The sequence below is a fragment of the Anoplolepis gracilipes genome, chromosome 10, assembly GCF_047496725.1.
Source record: "Anoplolepis gracilipes chromosome 10, ASM4749672v1, whole genome shotgun sequence".
NCBI classification, from domain to species: domain Eukaryota; kingdom Metazoa; phylum Arthropoda; class Insecta; order Hymenoptera; family Formicidae; genus Anoplolepis; species Anoplolepis gracilipes.
Window position 1 is genome coordinate 11,351,083 of NC_132979.1, and position 19,190 is coordinate 11,370,272.

The 19,190-nt window shown below is 40.1% G+C and overlaps 1 protein-coding gene across 1 annotated transcript; it reads right to left on the minus strand.

The window, feature by feature from the left end:
* Positions 1-18,378: 18,378 nt before the first annotated feature.
* On the minus strand, positions 18,379-18,975 carry LOC140670270 (uncharacterized). The gene has a single exon (XM_072900843.1). It carries the CDS (start codon positions 18,973-18,975, stop codon positions 18,379-18,381), a length of 597 nt encoding a protein of 198 aa, XP_072756944.1.
* Between the last annotated feature and the right edge of the window lie 215 nt (positions 18,976-19,190).

Below are 19,190 nucleotides of genomic sequence, written 5' to 3' on the forward strand. Positions count from 1 at the left end.
ATGATTTACTCTATGATGTTTGCAATAAATAAATTACCGTTTTTATTACTGATTTTTATTATTTCTTTCTTCGCCTATTCTTTATAAAATGTTAATATTAGATGATGTACAAGTACGTACATATAATGAAATGAAACGACTGTGCATTATATCTTTTTATTATAAACCTGGGATTTCTGTTAAACACTGTATATCGTGTTTCATGCGATTACCGGAGAGGTCACAGATTGGGAGTGATGTGGTACGCACACATCGAAGTAAAATTTATCAACAAATCCGTGATTTACATGAATGCGGTGGATGTCTGAGACCGGTGTATCAATTAATACCGTGTAATTTTTGTCTGTTTCGTACGAAAGAAGACTAATATATGAAAAATAAAATTATTATTGTGTAAGTGTCGCGATAAGATGTGGTGGAGAGAACGCTCCGACGCCCTCGGTGGCTCTGTGATTTCTATTGTGCAGTTTTTGCGAAATCGTGAAATTGGTTTGCCAAAGACTTATACGAGATCGCAGTAGATATAATAAGAGAGTTCTAATACAGGGACCTGAGAGGGATGAGGTAAGCGGGGGAACCGTTTATCTCACCTCCCTGGTACTGATATGAGGGGGGGGGGGACCAAATGCCCCCCAAATTGAGGGAAAAGGGGGGAAGGAAGGGGGTACTTATAATTCCGCAGGTGGAGGGAGTGTCCTCTCCGACTGATTGCGGAGGTCTGATGGTGAGAGAGAGGAATGTCAACTGTTATAGATAAAATATTCACCCCACTCGGTTTATCCATAATGTATATTTGCAATAAATAATTAGATTAATATTAATAAATTTTTTATATCTCTATGGTAACGACGCGATAGGCGTTTGCAACGCGGTAGAGAGAGACGGTGCTATAGGCGTTTGTAACGCGGTAGAGAGAGACAGTGCTATAGGCGTTTGCAACGCGGTAGAGAGAGACGGTACTATAGGCGTTCTATATAGCGTAGGACAAGGAGAGTATGACGTGGTGTAAAAAGGAAGGCGCTGTATGTGTAGGACAAGGAGTGCATGATGATAGGAAAAGGAGAGCATGATGGTAGGAAAAGGAGATATAGGTGCGAGAGAAAAGAATAGAGAGGAAGGAGGATAGCGAGAAGGAGAGCGTGTTATGGGTGCGAGAAAAAGAATAGAGAGGAAGGAGGATAGCGGAAGCGCGATAAGACGGAGGCTATGGCGTACGCGAGAAAAAGATAATTTTTGTATGTTAAGTTTTTTTTATAATGTTAAATGTTATCTTATTATATATCTTATTATCTAATTATATCTAATACAGAGGAAGAAGGATGGGATAGATGAAGAAGGCGCAAATAAATAATATATATAAATGAGTTTAACATAAATGTTTATTTATAAAAGATATAAAAATATGAAAATTGTTATATGATCTATAATTTTTATTATCTAACGAGATATAAAAATTTAAAAAACTAAAAATCCGTTGGAACAAAGCGGAGGGGGAACTCGTGACGGCTGCGTCTGTAACAGAAAAGAAAATGAACATTTTTATTAGTACTTTAAAAATATTTAAAATTTGCGTATACTTACAATATGAGAGGTTCCTCTCCGAATAACCTGCGGAGGCCGATTATATCCACATAGAAATGTGGAAACTCCGGGTCGAGAACTCGGGCCACGGGACGATTGCACCACAAATCCTCACACTCGGCGCGCGCTCTCTCTCTCGCCCGCACCCAGCGCATCCTCTTCTTGTGCGCGATGTTAATGTACCCAGGGATCGGATACGTATTTATTCGGAAAATCTATAAAAAATTAATTAATATAAATATATTATAAATACAAAAAAGCGTATAAAATAATAATAAAAACTACTTACATCTCCGAATAAAACGTCCAACAGCGCCTGGAATAGGGCGCGGGCCAAATCTCGCGCTCGCCGAAGTGACCGGCGGCGATGGTACTGGCGATGGGTAATCCCCTCAGGAACACGAAGGCGGCGAAAGCCCGTCTCGAAAAGCGCATCCATAAACGTCACAATTTGCGACATTTTTTTAACTTAAAAAATGCACTTACTGCACCACAGTCAGACACTTTATGTCAGCTCCAACGGAGTTAGACCACGTCTCGGGAAAGAAGAGTAGGGGACGTATAGCAGCATCTAGGCTTAAATTACGCAGCAAGGTCGATAGACAAAAGATTCTTTGATCCTTTTTCAGTTTTTTTCAACACATGTGTGTGTATTAAATGAGTTATGTACAAGTCGCTTTCTTCTTTCTTCTAAAAAGTCTATCCTTCTTTCTCTTTTTATCTGTAGCAGTCTCTCTTTTCGAAGATACTTCATTTCCGCAACAACAGGATCTTCAAATTGCATAAGTTCTATATCGGTATTTTCATTGATCACATCACATAAAAAATCTATATCGTCACGGATCTCGAAAAATAGTTTTAGCGATTTTGTATAAGTCTTTGGTAAACCAATTTCACGATTTTGTAAAAATTGCACTACAGAAGTCATGGCACTACCGAAGGCGTTGTAGTTTTATGCGATACTAAACTATTCAAAGTACTGCGAGCAATTTTTTAATATTGCAAAACGTAATGAGGAAGGGATCCCCACGTGCTTTCTCGAGCGCCGTGTGTGGCTGCCGTATGATGAAATCGATTCAAATATTCGGTTACAAATGTATACGACAAAGCGTGAGATATAAATTTTGCTAAATGAAAACATATACAGAATGCCGACAGTACGAATGTTTGCGCTAAAGAATAACGTTTCGCATAGTGGGTGGGCATTATCATGTATATTTAATTTGATTATAAATATAATCAGGCGTTCTATAGTATGATGTGGTGTAAGAATAAAGGTGCTGTATGTGTAAGACAAGGACTGCATGATGATAAGAAAAGGAGAGCATGATGATAGGAAAAGGAGATATGGGTGCGAGAGAAAAAATAGAGAGGAAGGAGGATAGCGGGAAGGAGAGCGCGCATGGTGAGAAAAGGTCAGCGCTATAGGCATAGGACAAGGAGATTATAATGTGTAAGGAAAGGAGAGAGCATGGTGGTAAGGAAAGAAGAGAGCAAAGGAGAAGGCAACAGTAAAAGAAATATAAAAGTATAAAAATTCCAAATTTATTCTAAATAAAAAAATTTAATTACAGAATATAGAAAATAATACTTGAAGTATAGTTTAATGTAAATATGGGTTGATTGAACCTTCATGATAATGATTCGACCACCAATTGAATATTTTAAATACATTTTGTAAAGCGCAATTTCGTACATGTCTATCGCAACGCAGAGTAGCATCTAATTTATCTAAAGCAGGAACGTCATCATAGTTGTTATCCAATGTCTCGATAATAAGACCGATTTTCGCATCGTCTTCCAGTAAATTTGCCAACCATTCTCGTTTTTCATGTCCTTTGACATACACTCGAGAAGATGCAATTTCAACGTTACGGCGTAAGTGATTAAACGTTTGGTCATGTAGTATGGAATGTTTCCATCTTCCTATTGCAGGTTGTGATGTTTTCCAATTAACCATGCAACTTGAGATCTCTCAGACCTCGTGTGCAAACGGAATGGTGTAAGACTCGTAAAAATATAATGAGAAAGTACAGATCCTTTTGTCAGAATCGCAATTTCTTTCACGATAAATTTTTTATCGATAATAAATCCTTGAAGATCCACAAACGTTGGCACAACCATAATGAAAATGTATTGGCGAGAACTACGACGAACGACTGATGTTAATCATCGAGTATTGCAAGTTTTTATGTTATAACATTGGAGGGGATAAATTAGTGATTTATCGTGGAAAATTATATAAATATAATAATTCGTTACTCACTCAACTTTCTAATAAAGTACAACCTATTTTTCTATCCTCAATTTTACTCCTGAGGGCCGTTCTTGGTTGTCAAGTAAATCTGAGAAAGTATAAGATACTTGAATAATGTAATGAATACAGCGAAATTAGTAATGATGTCAGTTAATTAGATTACGGCGAGAATAAGACTGCTCTCTTTTGCTGCTGCAATAGTTTCGATTGTCCTTTCTTTATCTAATGAGATGGGGATTTTAGCTTATGGAATGCTGTTGCTCTCTCTCTCACTCTTGTAGTATTGTTCCGGTGATCCGGTATGCGATTCTCCAATTTCGTTTACAGAAGATTTGAACGTTGGTTGATAAGACGAGCGTTCTTGCTCGTGCTGATTCATGTAATTTTACGTACTACGTTCGTTAGAGGATTGTATTCGACAACGCGATCATGCAAAATGAGACAATAAGCGGTAGTGTTTGTTGGCACATTTTCTTTTAAATCAAATTCTATTCTTACGTCTACGGTAGCATTTTTCACCGATTCGTTTTGTCGAGAACAATCGATAATTACAAACGGACCGTAAAGCAGAAACAGTGAGACGGTGAGACTCGGTTCGAGGTACTCGTATCCGTAATAGTTTTTGCAGAAACGCGCGTATGTGTCGTATAGAATCGACCATTTGTTTTTACCGAAATCCAGATTCATGTCGTCGTACGGATAACATTCCGAGTTCAGATAAAGTTTCACGTTTTGTTAATTTGCAGTCGTCGAATTTACTCATATCCTCGAGCGTAACATTCTTCCGGCCTGTTTGCAGAGCAAAGATAACGTATCGTGGTTTCTCCAGCTGAGTCGCGGTCTTAAGGGCCCACGAATGCTTGGTTGTACGCTGCAACAGCAGAAACTCGTACAGATCCCACGAGCGAAAACCCATGCTGAGGTAGCGTCCGCTTTCCAGAACGCGCAGCATAGACAGCTTCTTAATTTCACTCAACAGCACATGTGGCATTCGCCATTGTATCTTGAATATGTTGATCACAGGCTCCACCGCCGAAGCTCCAACCAGACAATTGTTGTCATTGCGCGATCGTATTAAGATCAACTCGTGACGAGCGTTAATTACTATGCGTCTGTAATTCTCGCAAAATCCCAATAATATGTAGAGCGGTACGCAAAAATTAAAGTGTCCATTCACAGTAGTTGGATCACTCCAGCCAGCGTTTCTCATAATCACACTTCTATCGGATGATATTGTTACATAGTTTTTGAGCATACTTGTTATTCCCACATTTCTGTTGCGATCAATCTCCACGCCATTAAGTTCGTATCGAATCTCATCAAACATGAATGCGACGCAATTATTTTGCAGTACCACATTAGATCCGTCAGTTGGATTGTTTATCTTTAATTCTCCCTCGATGTATAAGAAACTCTCGTACGGCAATGTATACAGATCCTGTTGTTGTATGGTGTTACGTCAAGCGGGGTCGCGGCTCCTAAGAGTGCTCGGACCTTTCGTCTGACCGGTCGCGTATTTCAGAAGCTAAGCTTCTGGGGATTCCCCGCGACTAGGACTATCCGGACGATGAATGTTTTCCCTTACCAAAGGCGATGTATTAGGGATATGGCGGTGGTGTTACCGTGTATATGATGATGCGGCAGTGTCAAACAAAAAAAAAGGAAATGGCAATTATCGATTAAGGGAAGTCGCGCGATGTGAACCCCTCGGGAATGGTTCCGCTAACGAAGACTCTAATAGGGTTCGCTAACGAATAGTAAGAGATGTTTCTATTTCTTAAACCTCTGAGGAAGCCGGCGTAAGCGTTAACGCACCGGTCGCAGTCGAAAACCAAACGGGAAAAACTCTGCTAGATTACGGAGGCAGGCCGTATACACGCCGGAATAGCGCGTGCTATCGATCGCGAGATGTACGTTGAAGTACGCGTAAGAGTCTCTATCGATATTGTCGGAATTTACAAAGCAAGATACGCAATACGGGGTGAGTTCTAATTTGTGAGCGAATCCCGAGATGTAAGTGCAACGGACGTTTTCTAATCGGTGACGCGCTTCGACGGCGGGAGAGGAGGGGTGGCCCCTTCTGTGCGGGGCGCAGTTGTCCGTAACACATGTAGGTGTGTTGTCAATAAGTTATGGTTAAATATTATTGTTATTGTTCGTATAAAGTTGTTATTAGTCGCGGTCGGAACAGGGAAGGAGTACAAATAATTGAATAATGAGAGATAGGTTTCTTATATTTATTCAGTTTAGATATTGATTGTTTACAATTTAATGAATAAAATAAAACGCGCGTTATACAATATTTGAAACGAGTATTAATTTGGAAGCAAGTATTATTTTCGGGAAAATCTTGACAAGAGGGAGAGAGAGTGGTCAACGCGAAACACAGAAAATAATAAAAAAGGGGTCGGTCGTAAACCGACCTCGGCAGCGCGGAGCGAAAATACTATTTCGGAAGGATTTAGCCGAAAGCGAGCTGCCCAAGCGAAGCGCAGGAAGCAAAAAAAAAGGGTCGGTCGTAAAAGTGTCGGCACGAGAAAACTCTGGGTTTTCTAAGCTTCGTATTTTTAAGTAACGCTGCTACGAGATATTGTTATATTTCGTTCCGCATAATGTTAATCTATTATTATCGATTGTTCCGCGGAACCCCAGTGCTCAGGGGTGGAACACCCGTAGTTTAGGTATAATATTTCGTCGCGTATCTGGAGCTAGCGGGTCTTCCTCGGATCTCCCGGTACGTAATTCGCGGGCGGCAGAGGGGGAAACAGTAGCTGCGTGTCCAACGGTATTAGTTTACGCGGCCACGGGAAATATCCCATAGACTTTATGCGGATGTCAGTCCTCAGAGGTTTGACCTGCTTCGCTCGTAGCGCCGGGTTAAAGTACGCCTTGTATTCTAAGTCAAAGTATAGGCGATCCGTCCCGAGGAATTCACTATCCGCTTCACTGACGGGGGCGTATTTGAATTCGTAATATAAACGTCGCGCGTGGAATTTGTGTCCGCCTCTTCTTATTTTTGGCATCTACAAAAAGATCAAATTAGTTTCGCGTGTTCGCTAGGTTCGACCATTGGTTTTGAGGTAGGGAGGTGGCATGTGCAAAATATTAGCACGATGCTATCAGGAGAAGGTGTAAGCTTGGTCTTAGGGTAGGAGTGCCGTATGTGCAGAATCTTAGCACGATATCGGCCGGGTAGGGGTAGTAACGAGCGTACAATTGTTTGCACTGCTACGTCGTTGGTTTGGCTAATGGTCGAAACCAGGTCTGTTGAGGGTCGGATTGGAACTTAATATGACGCCGAACGTAGAAAATGCGGACTGGGTTCAGGTACGTTTCGGTATTAATGCACAATGAAATTTCGTAAATATATGTATATTTTGACTGAACTTACATTGGATGGTTACAGTGGTGACGCGTGAATATGGATCAGAGAGCTATCGGCACGGAGAACTGACGCAGGGTGTATGGACGTAGTATAATGAAGTAACGATATAATGGGCGCTCGCGTGAGATAGAATGACGTTGAAATGGAACTGTATGGAATAGGATCGCGTACTGAGATGGAAACGAATGTGGATATGGAAAGCGTGTTGACTTGGAACAGTGTTTGGAAATGGAATCGCGTATAGAAATAGAATTGCAAGGATGAGGAGCACTTCTAGAGAGAGAAGTGCATCGCTCAGAGTCTCGAATTGATGTGTCGATTTTTGGGACTGTTTCGAGGTCCCTCGGTTTGTGCGGGTCAGGGTTGAAAAGTAAGGTGGACGCGTAAGAAGGGTTATCTAAGGGTTCGGAATGGCGAGGAAGTCCTATGGTGGTGGCAGAGCGGCTATTTTATGATTAACGTTTCGTACTGTCGGCTAGAGTCGATAACGGTTATAATGGGTAACTTGTCTAGTGAATAACTTATCGGCTAAAATGTAGTCGGTAACTTGTTGTTTGGATTTATATTATAAGTTTGGTGTTTCTTAAAAGTAAATGGAAAAAATTTTGGTGCTGGGACGTAACAATGGGTATTCTTATCTCGTCACTATGTCCGAACGTTGTGTTGCGAATGGGTTGTAGGCGTGAGTCTCAATCTTGACGATGTGATCGTCAAAGATTGGTTCGTCCGCGATGTTGAGAATGTCAGTCATCGTTCAAATGTTTCGCATCGCGATACCTAAAGATTGTAAAAACGCAACGTTTGATGCGTTTAATTTCTTTTTCTTAGTGCAGAATGATTGCATATTAGCAAATCTCGATGTTGTTGTCGCGGGCGTCGTAAAGATTGTGTTATCTCTCACGTCTTTCGATCCATTCAACACGAGTATCACACGCTAATTTTGCTGCCGTCGTACATGCACTCTAATGGTGATCTCTTCTCCTCGAAAATCGAGTAATCGTCCTTCCTGATCGACAACGCGTTAAATCCGTAATGTTTCGTACGATGATCGGTAGGTAAATGATGTGTGCGCCGGTGTTTCCGATATCTTATATCCTGGTGGTACCTTCGGTGAAAATTCATGTATCGTATGAACGAGTTTACCGTTGTTGTATGCACCCGCGGTGACATTACATTCGACGCGGATAATGTTCACGTTGATAATGTTAATCGGCACGTCTGACTCGTACCATTTTCGCGGCTGCAGTATACGGTTCGAGAATCCTAGCAGCGATCCAATGTTGTTAGGCTTGCTGAAATTTATTCTGTAGGCGCATTTGATCTCGCTCCTCATCGTATTGTAATTAGCGCGGAGCACTATCGGCCATTCTCCATCCTCAAAGTCATCGTCGTCAGTGTGTTTTTTATCACCATCACGAACTGTGTGTTGCGAACGTTTTCGTGAAATTGTTTTTTTCAAAAATTTATGTATCGCTTGCAGCTCGTACGATCCCTCGGGAATCGTAATTTCCGCATCGTCTTTGCCAAAGTAAAATTTATTATTCGAGGAATTCACGTTCGATATCGTGTGATAACTCTCAAAATCCGCTAGACCGAGCTCGTATTCACCATCACTTAAATCTACGGTGGGCGAGTAATTTGCCGCGAGAACGCTGCTCTTCCCAATCAGTGTGAATGTCATAGACATGTTGACCAAACTGTTTAACGAATACTAAGTTAAATAGCGCAATGTATGTCTTTAAATTCGCGTGCATCGACCGCTCGGAGAAACTGCAAGCATAATAGAGCGTAGGACAAGGAGAGTATGACGTGGTGTAAGAAGGAAGGCGCTGTATGTGTAGGACAAGGAGTGTATGATGATAAGAAAAGGAGAGCATGATGGTGGGAAAAGAACAGCGCTATAGGCGTAGGACAAGGAGAGTATGATGTGTAAGAAAAGGAGAGAGCAAAGGAGAAGGCTGCAGTAAAAGAAATATAAATGTAATTATTAAGATATTAAAAGTATTTTTGATACATTTCCAATATAATAGTTCAGGTTAACTATGTATTTCAATTAAAAAATATATATAAATGTAACTTATTATTATTATATAATATGCAGGAAGAAGGATAGGATTTTATAAAGAAGATACATAGCGATATATATGTTTAATATATATATATAATTTTTATTAAAAATGTGTTTTCATACATATAATGTGTATGTGTTAAATTTAAATTTGCGTGCATCGACCGTTCGGAGAAACTGCAAGCACAATTGTCCGCAGATGCTTTGATTATAAGTTTGATAGGATGTGTGATTATAATCTATTTTTGCCACATTTAAATGTCGTACCAATTCATTCGGCGGGCGCAGATTGCCAAAACTGTCAAAATATATAGCGCGATTCCTCCTCTTTGCATACGCTACCCAGTGAGTACCCGAGCCTTTAGCGTTATCCAAATTTATGATGCCGCTCTCGTTTCGATATATACCACCGATCGGTAATGAGTCACGCATAAAAACACCTCTAAAATACGGAATGTGCATATGTTTTGCTAGTTGAAGCAGTTGTATGTTGGTAGTTGCACCCTTTGGCATTTTTAGTGTCTCTTTGACGTTTTTTTTTCTTCTTTCTCATTGAGACTCCTTATCAGTATTTGTATGGCGCGAGATACAATTCGCGACCTTCCATGGCGCGATTGTGACGTAGCATCTCTTGAAACTGACGTTGTGTAGCTTTTCCGTCGTACCATCTTTGCTACACCAGTCGCTCCACCAATCAGAGATCCGAGAGCACCCAACACTGGTAGAATCGGTAATACGCCCCCGCGTTTCGCTACCGGAAGTATTCGTTTTTTCGTAATCTTTTTCTTCGTCGACGACTTTTTCATCCCCATACCCATTTTCGTCTTTGCTTTCATGACCGTCCTGTGGTCAAACAGCTGTGGCGGCTGCTCTTTCACCAAAATTCGAATCTTTCGCTGTAATACGTTCTCGCGCCCTCGCAGCTAGTATACGATCCGTTACGTGTCGTTCGCTGAAGTCGTTGCTTCGCGAGTAAGCTAAATCGTGTTCACGACACGCGACGTCCAATGGGTTGATGCCTCGATCACCTCTAGTCAATCGTTCTTGTAAACGAGTTCCCGGTCCGCAAAATTGATATCCAGGAATATGTAATTCGATAGGAAGTGCGTTTATCGTGCGATTCAACAGCCTACAGCCTCTTACGGTTCTCGCTGACATTCGTAACAATCTTTTATCATCGGCGCTGAACCGTCAATGTGCGTTTGTTGCCATGGTCGATTGTAATGTTCGAAACAGCGACGATATGTTTGAACCTCCGAATCCGCTTTTATGTATTCCGGAAGTTTGTCCCACAGACGCTCCACGTAACGACCAAACTGTTGCAATAAAATAATCTTCGGTATATATCTGTTCTGAGGTAAGGTTGAGAATATCACAGTTATCCGACAGTGAAAGAAACATATTTGATACTGAGCGGTTTCGATTTGATGCGCATCTATAAATAGGCTCTCCTCCCCCTCCTCCTCCTCAGAAAGTATTGTTAAGTCTGATTAGACAAGTCATGCGATTCGTGCTACAACCAACGGTAATTAAAGTAACAAATTTTGACAATAGGCTAATGCTTGAAAAAGAAATACACAAACATGGAAAAATGTTACCGAATACGCGGTCTCATTTGCGGCCCTTTGAATTGTGATAAAACTAACTTGTTGATAAGCTTGATAGAAAGTCCAAACGGTATACGCTTTGAAAATTTATACATATATTCAAAATCGCTTCAACAACCAAAATATCAATATTTGAAAAATTTACTATCATCGATAGATGAAATTGGTTACTTTACGTTCTCTAATAACCACGATGTCATTCCATCGAGAGAAGCGCTTCCGAATTCTGTTTTTATCTTTGATGACGTGGCATGTGACAAGCAAGATACGATAAGAGACTACTTCTCAATGGGTCGACACTCAAGCGTTGATTGTTTCTATCTCTGTCAAACGTATACCAAGATACCCAAGCATCTTATACGCGACAATACTAATCTGTTGATTTTATTTAAACAAGACGGTAGAAATTTGCGACATGTGTACAACGATCATGTAAATACTGACATGTCTTACGATGATTTTAGCGCGTTATGTCAAAAATGTTGGCAGCACAAGTATGGATTTCTAGTAATTGACAAAGACAGTTCAATGAGCAATGGACGCTACAGAAGAGGTTTTAATGAATTTGCGGTACCGTAAAATGGTCAGTTGCTATCAAAACATTGACAGAGCAACGTCTACATAAAAAACATGAGTGATAACAGTGATCGTGAAAAGATTGCGCGAAAAATTGCACAGACGAGCGAGTCAATTCGCAAAAAATATCGCACGTTAAAAACTGGTAAAATTGAGGAAGATGTAGCGTTGGAGAAACAGTTTAAGCCGATTATTGAACCTTTAAAACAGCTTGTTCAAAATACCATCGATGTAGAATCCGACGTATCGAAAATCGAGCCGTTTGATATACTCGAAAAAGACCATGTGGAAAAGAAAATTATTAAAGTTAAAAAACGATCAAGAATCTCATTGAATGATTTGAGCTCAAAGCAAAAACAATTAAATGTCTCATTAAATGATTTACCGATAACTTCTACACCGAATCAAAGACGAACGATACCGGACACATCTACTCAGATAGAAATTGCGCAACCGCGTCAATTATCGTACGAGCAACTACCCACCGAAGAAATTTTTGAAACTACACTTGATTCGTTGGTTACAACGGTTCAACGTGAATTGCAAACGTCCGAAGGTGTAAACATATTTCGAGAGCATTTAGGTCCACTCGGACAAAAATATATACTAACTTTTATGAATCAAGATAGAGATAAAACTATGAATTATGTGTCTGGCATTAAGTTTTCTAACGATGGACTAATCCTCGGTGATAAACATTTTGAACGTAGACAAAAATGATAATATAATTATCAATGAAGTAAAATATACGGGAACGCCGGGTCTCTATAAATTAATTTTCAAAAAAATCCCCGACGTCTCGACAAAACTAATCAGTCGATCAGCGTCGCGTGACACTTTACGAAGCGTCGGAAAAAAAAAATGCCTATCAATAAATTTGGCTTATTTGATTTAAGAAATGATGCAACCGGTACAAACGGCTCTTGGCATAGATTGGTAAAAAGTTATGTGCACGAAAACGCTCTGTGTCGCGTCGTTATAGACTTCGATGCAAAGTCGCGTAAGATTCGCCGTGTAGCGCAACTTGAGGCTGACATCGATGCCGTCAACAAATTGTACGTGCAATCCTGCGTTAAAAGATTAATGAATCGACAGAAAGAATCAGACGAGAAGCTTACTTCGTTTGAGAAGGACGTGCGAGCATTACAGATTGTGCTAAACAAACTTCAACGCGCGGCTAACGCTAACTCAGAGACAGCTATCAACCTGAATGAGCATCAGTGAACGGGTTAGGAGCGGCTATCGAACGGTTATCAAACAGCTACGAAGGATTATCGAACGGCTGCGAACAATTATCGAACCGCTACGAAGAATTACCGAACTGCTATCTAACTACAATGAGTGGCAGTGGCAGTGAACGACCTAACAGCAGCAGCAGCAACAACAGCCTCGAACGAGGCTATCAGCATCTCAAGCAGGGCTGCGAACGAGGCTACGAACACGTTCTTAACGGCTACACTCAAGGTTACAAACAATTCAAGAACTCCTACGATCGTTCAAAAGACGTCTGTGAACGAGGCTACGAACGGGTCAAAAGCGGCTACGAACGAGTCAAAAACGACAGTGAAAAAGGCTGCAAACGAGTCAAGAACAATTTTCGAATAGGTGAAGGACGGCGGTAAACAACGCAAGAATGGCTGCGAACGGATTAAGAACGGGTCAAAAAACGTGAAAAAAAACATAGAAAAAATGGAACTTAAATAACGGTTATTAAAGGACGATAAACGAAAATGAGTGATAAAAAGCAAACAACAAACGACCATCGAGAAAAACTGACAAAGCAAAGAATCAACATAGTTTGGAGAGACGGCAGTCGGTAAACGAACTGCATGTGCCAGCGAGAAAAAATTTCCCCCGAATACACGATAGTGCGGGGATACGATGATCTGTGGTAAGCCGACATCGTCGAGATGCGTCCGTATGCTCGAGTCAACAAGGGATACAATTACATACTCACTGTTATGTGTTGAGCAAGAATGCGTGGGTCGTACTGCTCAAGAGTAAAGGTGGAAGCGAGACGGCCGATGCGATTGCAGAGATAATTCGAGACGATGCGAGATGCCCGAAAAATTTTCAAACCGATCAAGGAAAAGAATTTTACAATGCAAATGTACAAAACCTCATGAAGAAACACAATATTAATCATTATTCGACATATTCTGTCATGAAAGCCTCGATCGTGGAACGCTTCAATCATATTTTGAAGAATAAAATGTGAAAAATGTTTACGCTCAATGGAAACTACAAGTGGATCGACGAACTATCGAGACTCGTTGAAGAGTACAACACGCAAAAACATCGCACTATCGGTATGAGACCTGTCGATGTTACTCCAGCCGTCGCAGAAAAACTTTTAAATACGGTGTACAGCAACGTAAAGATTGCGGCGCCGGCGAAATTTAAAATAGGCGATTCGGTGCGCGTGAGTAAATTCAAGATTTTATTCGAAAAAGGCTACACACCAAATTGGACCACCGAAGTGTTTGAAATTGTTAAGATACAGAAAACTAATCCTGTGACATATATTAAAAGATTCACGCGGAAATCCCGTCGCCGGTGGATTTTACGAATACGAACTACAACGCGTTGCTAATCCCGATATATATCTTGTGAAAAAGATATTGAGGAAGAGGGATAAAGTTTTTGTGAAATGGTTGGGATTCGATAGTTCACGGAATTCTTGGATACATAAAAATAATGTATTGTAAAAATATAACAAATATTATATAAAGTTTACATATACAGGGTGTCCCAGAACAACCTTCCGTCCGTAAACTGACGTATTTCTGACACAATTCTAAGACAATTTTTCCTTTACCAAAATTTGATTTGAAGCGTAGTTTTTGTGTTATAAGCAAAAATAATTAGCAAATCACGCATTGAGTATAGAAGGCAGGCAGGAGCGGCGCGGCGCATCGCGAGCGCGGGCGCAGCTGACCGTCTGACGGTGATTACCGCCGCATGAGTCGCTATTTTATCTTATAGCATAAAATTATGCTTTAAATAAAATTTTGGTAAAGAAGAAAATGTCTTATAATTACGTCAGGAATACGTGTTCCTTAAAATAACATTACTTTAATGACCAAAAGTTGTTCCGAATCGCCGGCCGTCGGACGCTGCGATCAGCTGATTGCTACACGCGATGTGTGTATGTCTGAATGTGTGCGTAACAGGAAGGAACAGAGTGAGTGAAAGAAAGAGAGAGAGAGAAATAACCGCCTCCGCGACGGCGACGCTCCTTCGATTGTCATCGACATTGTCGTCAACGACTTCAGACTGATCGATATATTGATTTTCCGGCTCAGCTGAGAGACACATCGCGTGTAACAATCAGCTGATCGCAGCGTCCAACGTTATTTTAAGGAACACTTATTCCTGACGTAATTATAAGACATTTTCTTTACCAAAATTTTATTTAAAGCATAATTTTATGTTATAAGATAAAATAGTTAGCGACTCATGCGACGGTAATCACTCGTCGAACGGTCAGCTGCGCCCGCGCTCGCGGTGTGCCACGCCGTTCCTATCTGCCTTCTGTACTCGACGTGTGATTTGCTAACTATTTTTGCTTATAACTCAAAAACTAAGTTTCAAATCGAATTTTGGTAAAGGAAAAATTGTCTTAAAATTGTGTCAGAAATACGTCATTTTACGGACGGAAGGTTGTTCTGGGACACCCTGTATATAAATATATAATATTCAAATATACACTTTTTTGCTTTTTTACGACGGTATTCTGTAATGCCCCCATGGTAGCGTATCGATACTTTTAGGTATTATACAGGGTGTCGCATAATTCGCGAACCATCTGTCAGGTGCAGGTAGAGTAGGTTAAACTGGGTAAAAAAGTTATGTATCATTTTGCAATTTTCGCAATAGTTAATGAGATATTAATTATAAGAGATTAGCCAATCGGCGCTCGGCAGGAGCGCGCGGCACGAAGAAGGCTCCCACTATTACTTGATACTAGGCGCGCCAATATGTGTGTGACTCTTCAGGTTGTCAATGCAGAGGGTTCCTCCCACCGCTTCGTCGGCGCGCCTAGTATCAAGTAACAATGGGAGGCTTCTTTGTGCCGCGCGCTCTTGCCAGGCGCCGATTGGCTGATCTCTTATAATTAATATTTCATTAACTATTGCAAAAATTGCAAAATGGTAAATAATTTTTTTACCCAGTTTAACCTACTCTACCTGCACCTGACGGGTGGTTCGCGAATTATGGAACACCCTGTATAACGTTTATCATCGTGTAGACTTAAAGCAATATTTTTCTGCCACATGGTATATACTTTATGCATTTTTGATCTTATACTCGATTGCTGCCGCGTGATTTCAATTCCTTCGTTCAAATACTGCATGTAATCGTCAAATGTTATCGTTTTTGCGACAACACTATTCTTGACACCTTTTACCTTTTTCGTATTCTTTTTACCATCTACTTTTAGCGCATACATTTTTGCTCTAAGCTTGACAAATTCTGTCATTATTATACCGTTGTTTTCATCCTTCATCAGACCCGGTACCTTTTTATTCACGAGCGGTATACCGTATGCATTGTCTATCGCATAGTCGCTCGTGTCGAACTCGCGCTTCATATTCTCGTACACATCGTCGCATTCAATGTGATATATAAGACTATCCGTGTCGGTGTACATGACTTTACATTTTTCTTTATACATTGGAATCATGTAGTCGTGATGAAATTCGTACAAACATATCTTTGATACATCAAGTATACACATACCTACATAGATTGGTTTATAAAACTTTACCTCGAGTCTACGCAATTCCACAGCGATTAAATTTTCCGAAAAAACGCTCCTGCTATGAAAATTTGGTTTCGCAATCATTGCTTCTGCGCCGTACCTATCATCCCATTTTGTTATAAGTTTAATATCTACGCGATTGCGCCCATTTTCCATCGTTTTACCGAAAACTGCATTATTCATTAATTTGTATAAATTCTTTTCAAAATCATTTTTCGCCATTGTTCTAAATTGTGTGTTTAGTTCAATATATGTACGTAATCATGGAGATGGCGCGAATTGTAATATGCGATGAATTTTTGTAACGCGAAGACCATGTCGCGTACATTGCTGCAGATTGCGGTAGTGTATTACGTATCGTTTCTTATTGTATAAGGTTGCGAGCAATTTGTTCTCTCGCTTGCCGGGTGGCTTGTCACGTGTCGGACAAAACGGTAAGTCAGTATGTGCGTCGTAAAGATGTTGCGGGTACTCGAGATCGACTTCGAGGATATAGCCTGTAGGCGAGTCGGACGCGATCGATGATAGATCAAAATTGGATATATTGTCGACCCATTGAAACTAGTGTAAGGCAAAGGTTGACACATTGTTCATCTGTATAAATTATTTATATCGAAATACATTAGATACGATGACGATTTCAATAAGTCGTATGACTGCATGTACTTGTTATTAGCATGCGCGTATCTGTTGGAACATTGACTCAAACCACCACGTATACCTCGTTCTATAAACATTACCATATCGATGTCAGTGAGCAATTCAAACTTAATGTTTGTATGCTTCAACATGGCATCCTACGTGTATCCGGGAAGAGTATAGTAATGCGCAGGGTCGAGCCCGTAACTCTTGATACAATTGTCACGAAAATTTTCAAAAACATCGGCTAATAACAAGACATTAATTTTTAAATATAGATCGCTATATTCGCCTAGCGTTCTAATGGAGAATCGGTTCCAAACAGTCTCGGCGTACGCGTAATCGCTCTCGGATACTGTGTCATCGGTCAAGGAACTGTAAAATAATCCGCGCGGAGGTAAACATGTATCGTGCAATTTATCTACATAATCGATATATTCGTACGGAAAGACACCTTTTCGCGTTAACAAATCAGTCTTCTACACGTAAATTTTGATATTCAGATTGTAAAATTTTTAATTTATCTTTACTGAGAAAAGATGCTAATTTGTTGAAACTTGTTGCGAGAAATTTAAAAGAATCGATGAAGCGTAATTTAATGTGATTTCGTGATTTGTCTTCCGTAAGTTTAACATCTTTCGTAAATGAAACGTATTTTTTTTTAGTTATCGGAAGTAGATCGATTCTTCCTTTGAACGCTGTGGGTATTTCCTCGATTATAAAATGTGAATCGGATAAATTGTGGAAAATAATTGGAATATAAAAGGATTTCTTATAATTTAGATTGCAATTTGAATGCGCGGGACCTCTGTACCGCCCAGTGAGGTGGCAATGATCGTGTACGCGCGTATCGTCTTCCACGAATGGTTTCTCACATATATGACATTGAGTAGCGCTATTAAACTTTTCCAATTCTTCACGCGTCAAATTTATCATGGGAAGATTTGTAGATAAAATTGTTTTTACGCGCGTTGCTAAATTTTTTAATTCTTCAGCAAACCATGCAACGCAATTATTATCCCGACATGAATGATACGCGGATAACGATTTGTCGTACGAGCAATGTACATAAAATAAGCGATACTAAATACTTGATGATGCTGGTATACATTTTTTTCTGCTTCTTCTTTGTCCGTCTTTCTCAAAACACATTCCAGGTCGGCATACACGACGAAAAGAACCTGCTCCTTCCTGTTATAGTTGTTAAAAGCGAGCCACTTATCTTTATCGCTCGGTAATCGGATAGCGCAGTCATTCATCTTCCCGCAGTCTACAGTATGTGACTGTAGTTTCTCATTCGAATAAAAATAATGTAGACATCTATAAAAACTAGAAATAATAATTATATATATTTTAACATCTATAAAAAATAGAAATAATAATTATATATTTATTTTGAAGAAAAATCAATAATATTAAATATACATACCGATCGCAGATATATTTTTGTCCATTGTATTTATTGAGTTGTGAACTCACGAGCCGGGATAAATTCTTGATTCACGCAAAATGTCCGATATCTTGCGCATCTTGAATGTAGAGCAAATTGGCGTGCTTGTCCCTCTTTTGCTCCGAAAGACGAATAGGAACAATATTTTCGTTTTCGATGGTATACACATTGATTGAAATATTGTTGTTAATTTCAAACTTTTTAATTTGCTTAAGAGTCACTGGAAACTCAATGTCTCGAAGATTTAGTACATCCGTATAATGCGGATACGATAATTCTCGTTCAATCCTTTTTTCAGCGGGATACATAGCAGCAGTCACTGCCCATGCAAAACATGCATTGTCTTTGGATTGCACGTTAACTACCGCTCGCTTCATCATTATCTTTCGCGGTAATATAATATGACATCCCGCACGCATAGGATTATATTTATTTATATTTATAGTCAAATTAAGTATACATGATAATGCCCACCCACTATCACGTTCTTGAAATTCTTCGAGAGATGCTAAAGTGGGCTCGATAACACGTTGCTCGTACCATTCGCGTAAATCAGATGTACGAAATAGTTCACAGTTTTTTGTACTTACACTTTTATTGTCGTGCTTTTCACCCGCCACAAACTCACCGTTAAACACAGTATTCATTTTCACACTGCAGTGTATTTTGATAGCGTCTCGCACATGTTCGAGCACGATATCACTCGCGTCTTCGAGAAACTGGCGAGGTTCGATATAATTGATATTGATTATCGCACCAGTCAATATACGGTTCTCGAACACTGTATCAATTTTTCGCCAAAATAGTGCAGCTTGATGCGCGCTGTGTCCGGCACCCGCGTGTACGAAACGTTTGCGCAACG

Excerpts from the sequence above, each read along its gene's own strand:
- LOC140670270 (XM_072900843.1), bottom strand. The coding sequence starts at position 18,975 with ATGAATACTGTGTTTAACGGTGAGTTTGTGGCGGGTGAAAAGCACGAC.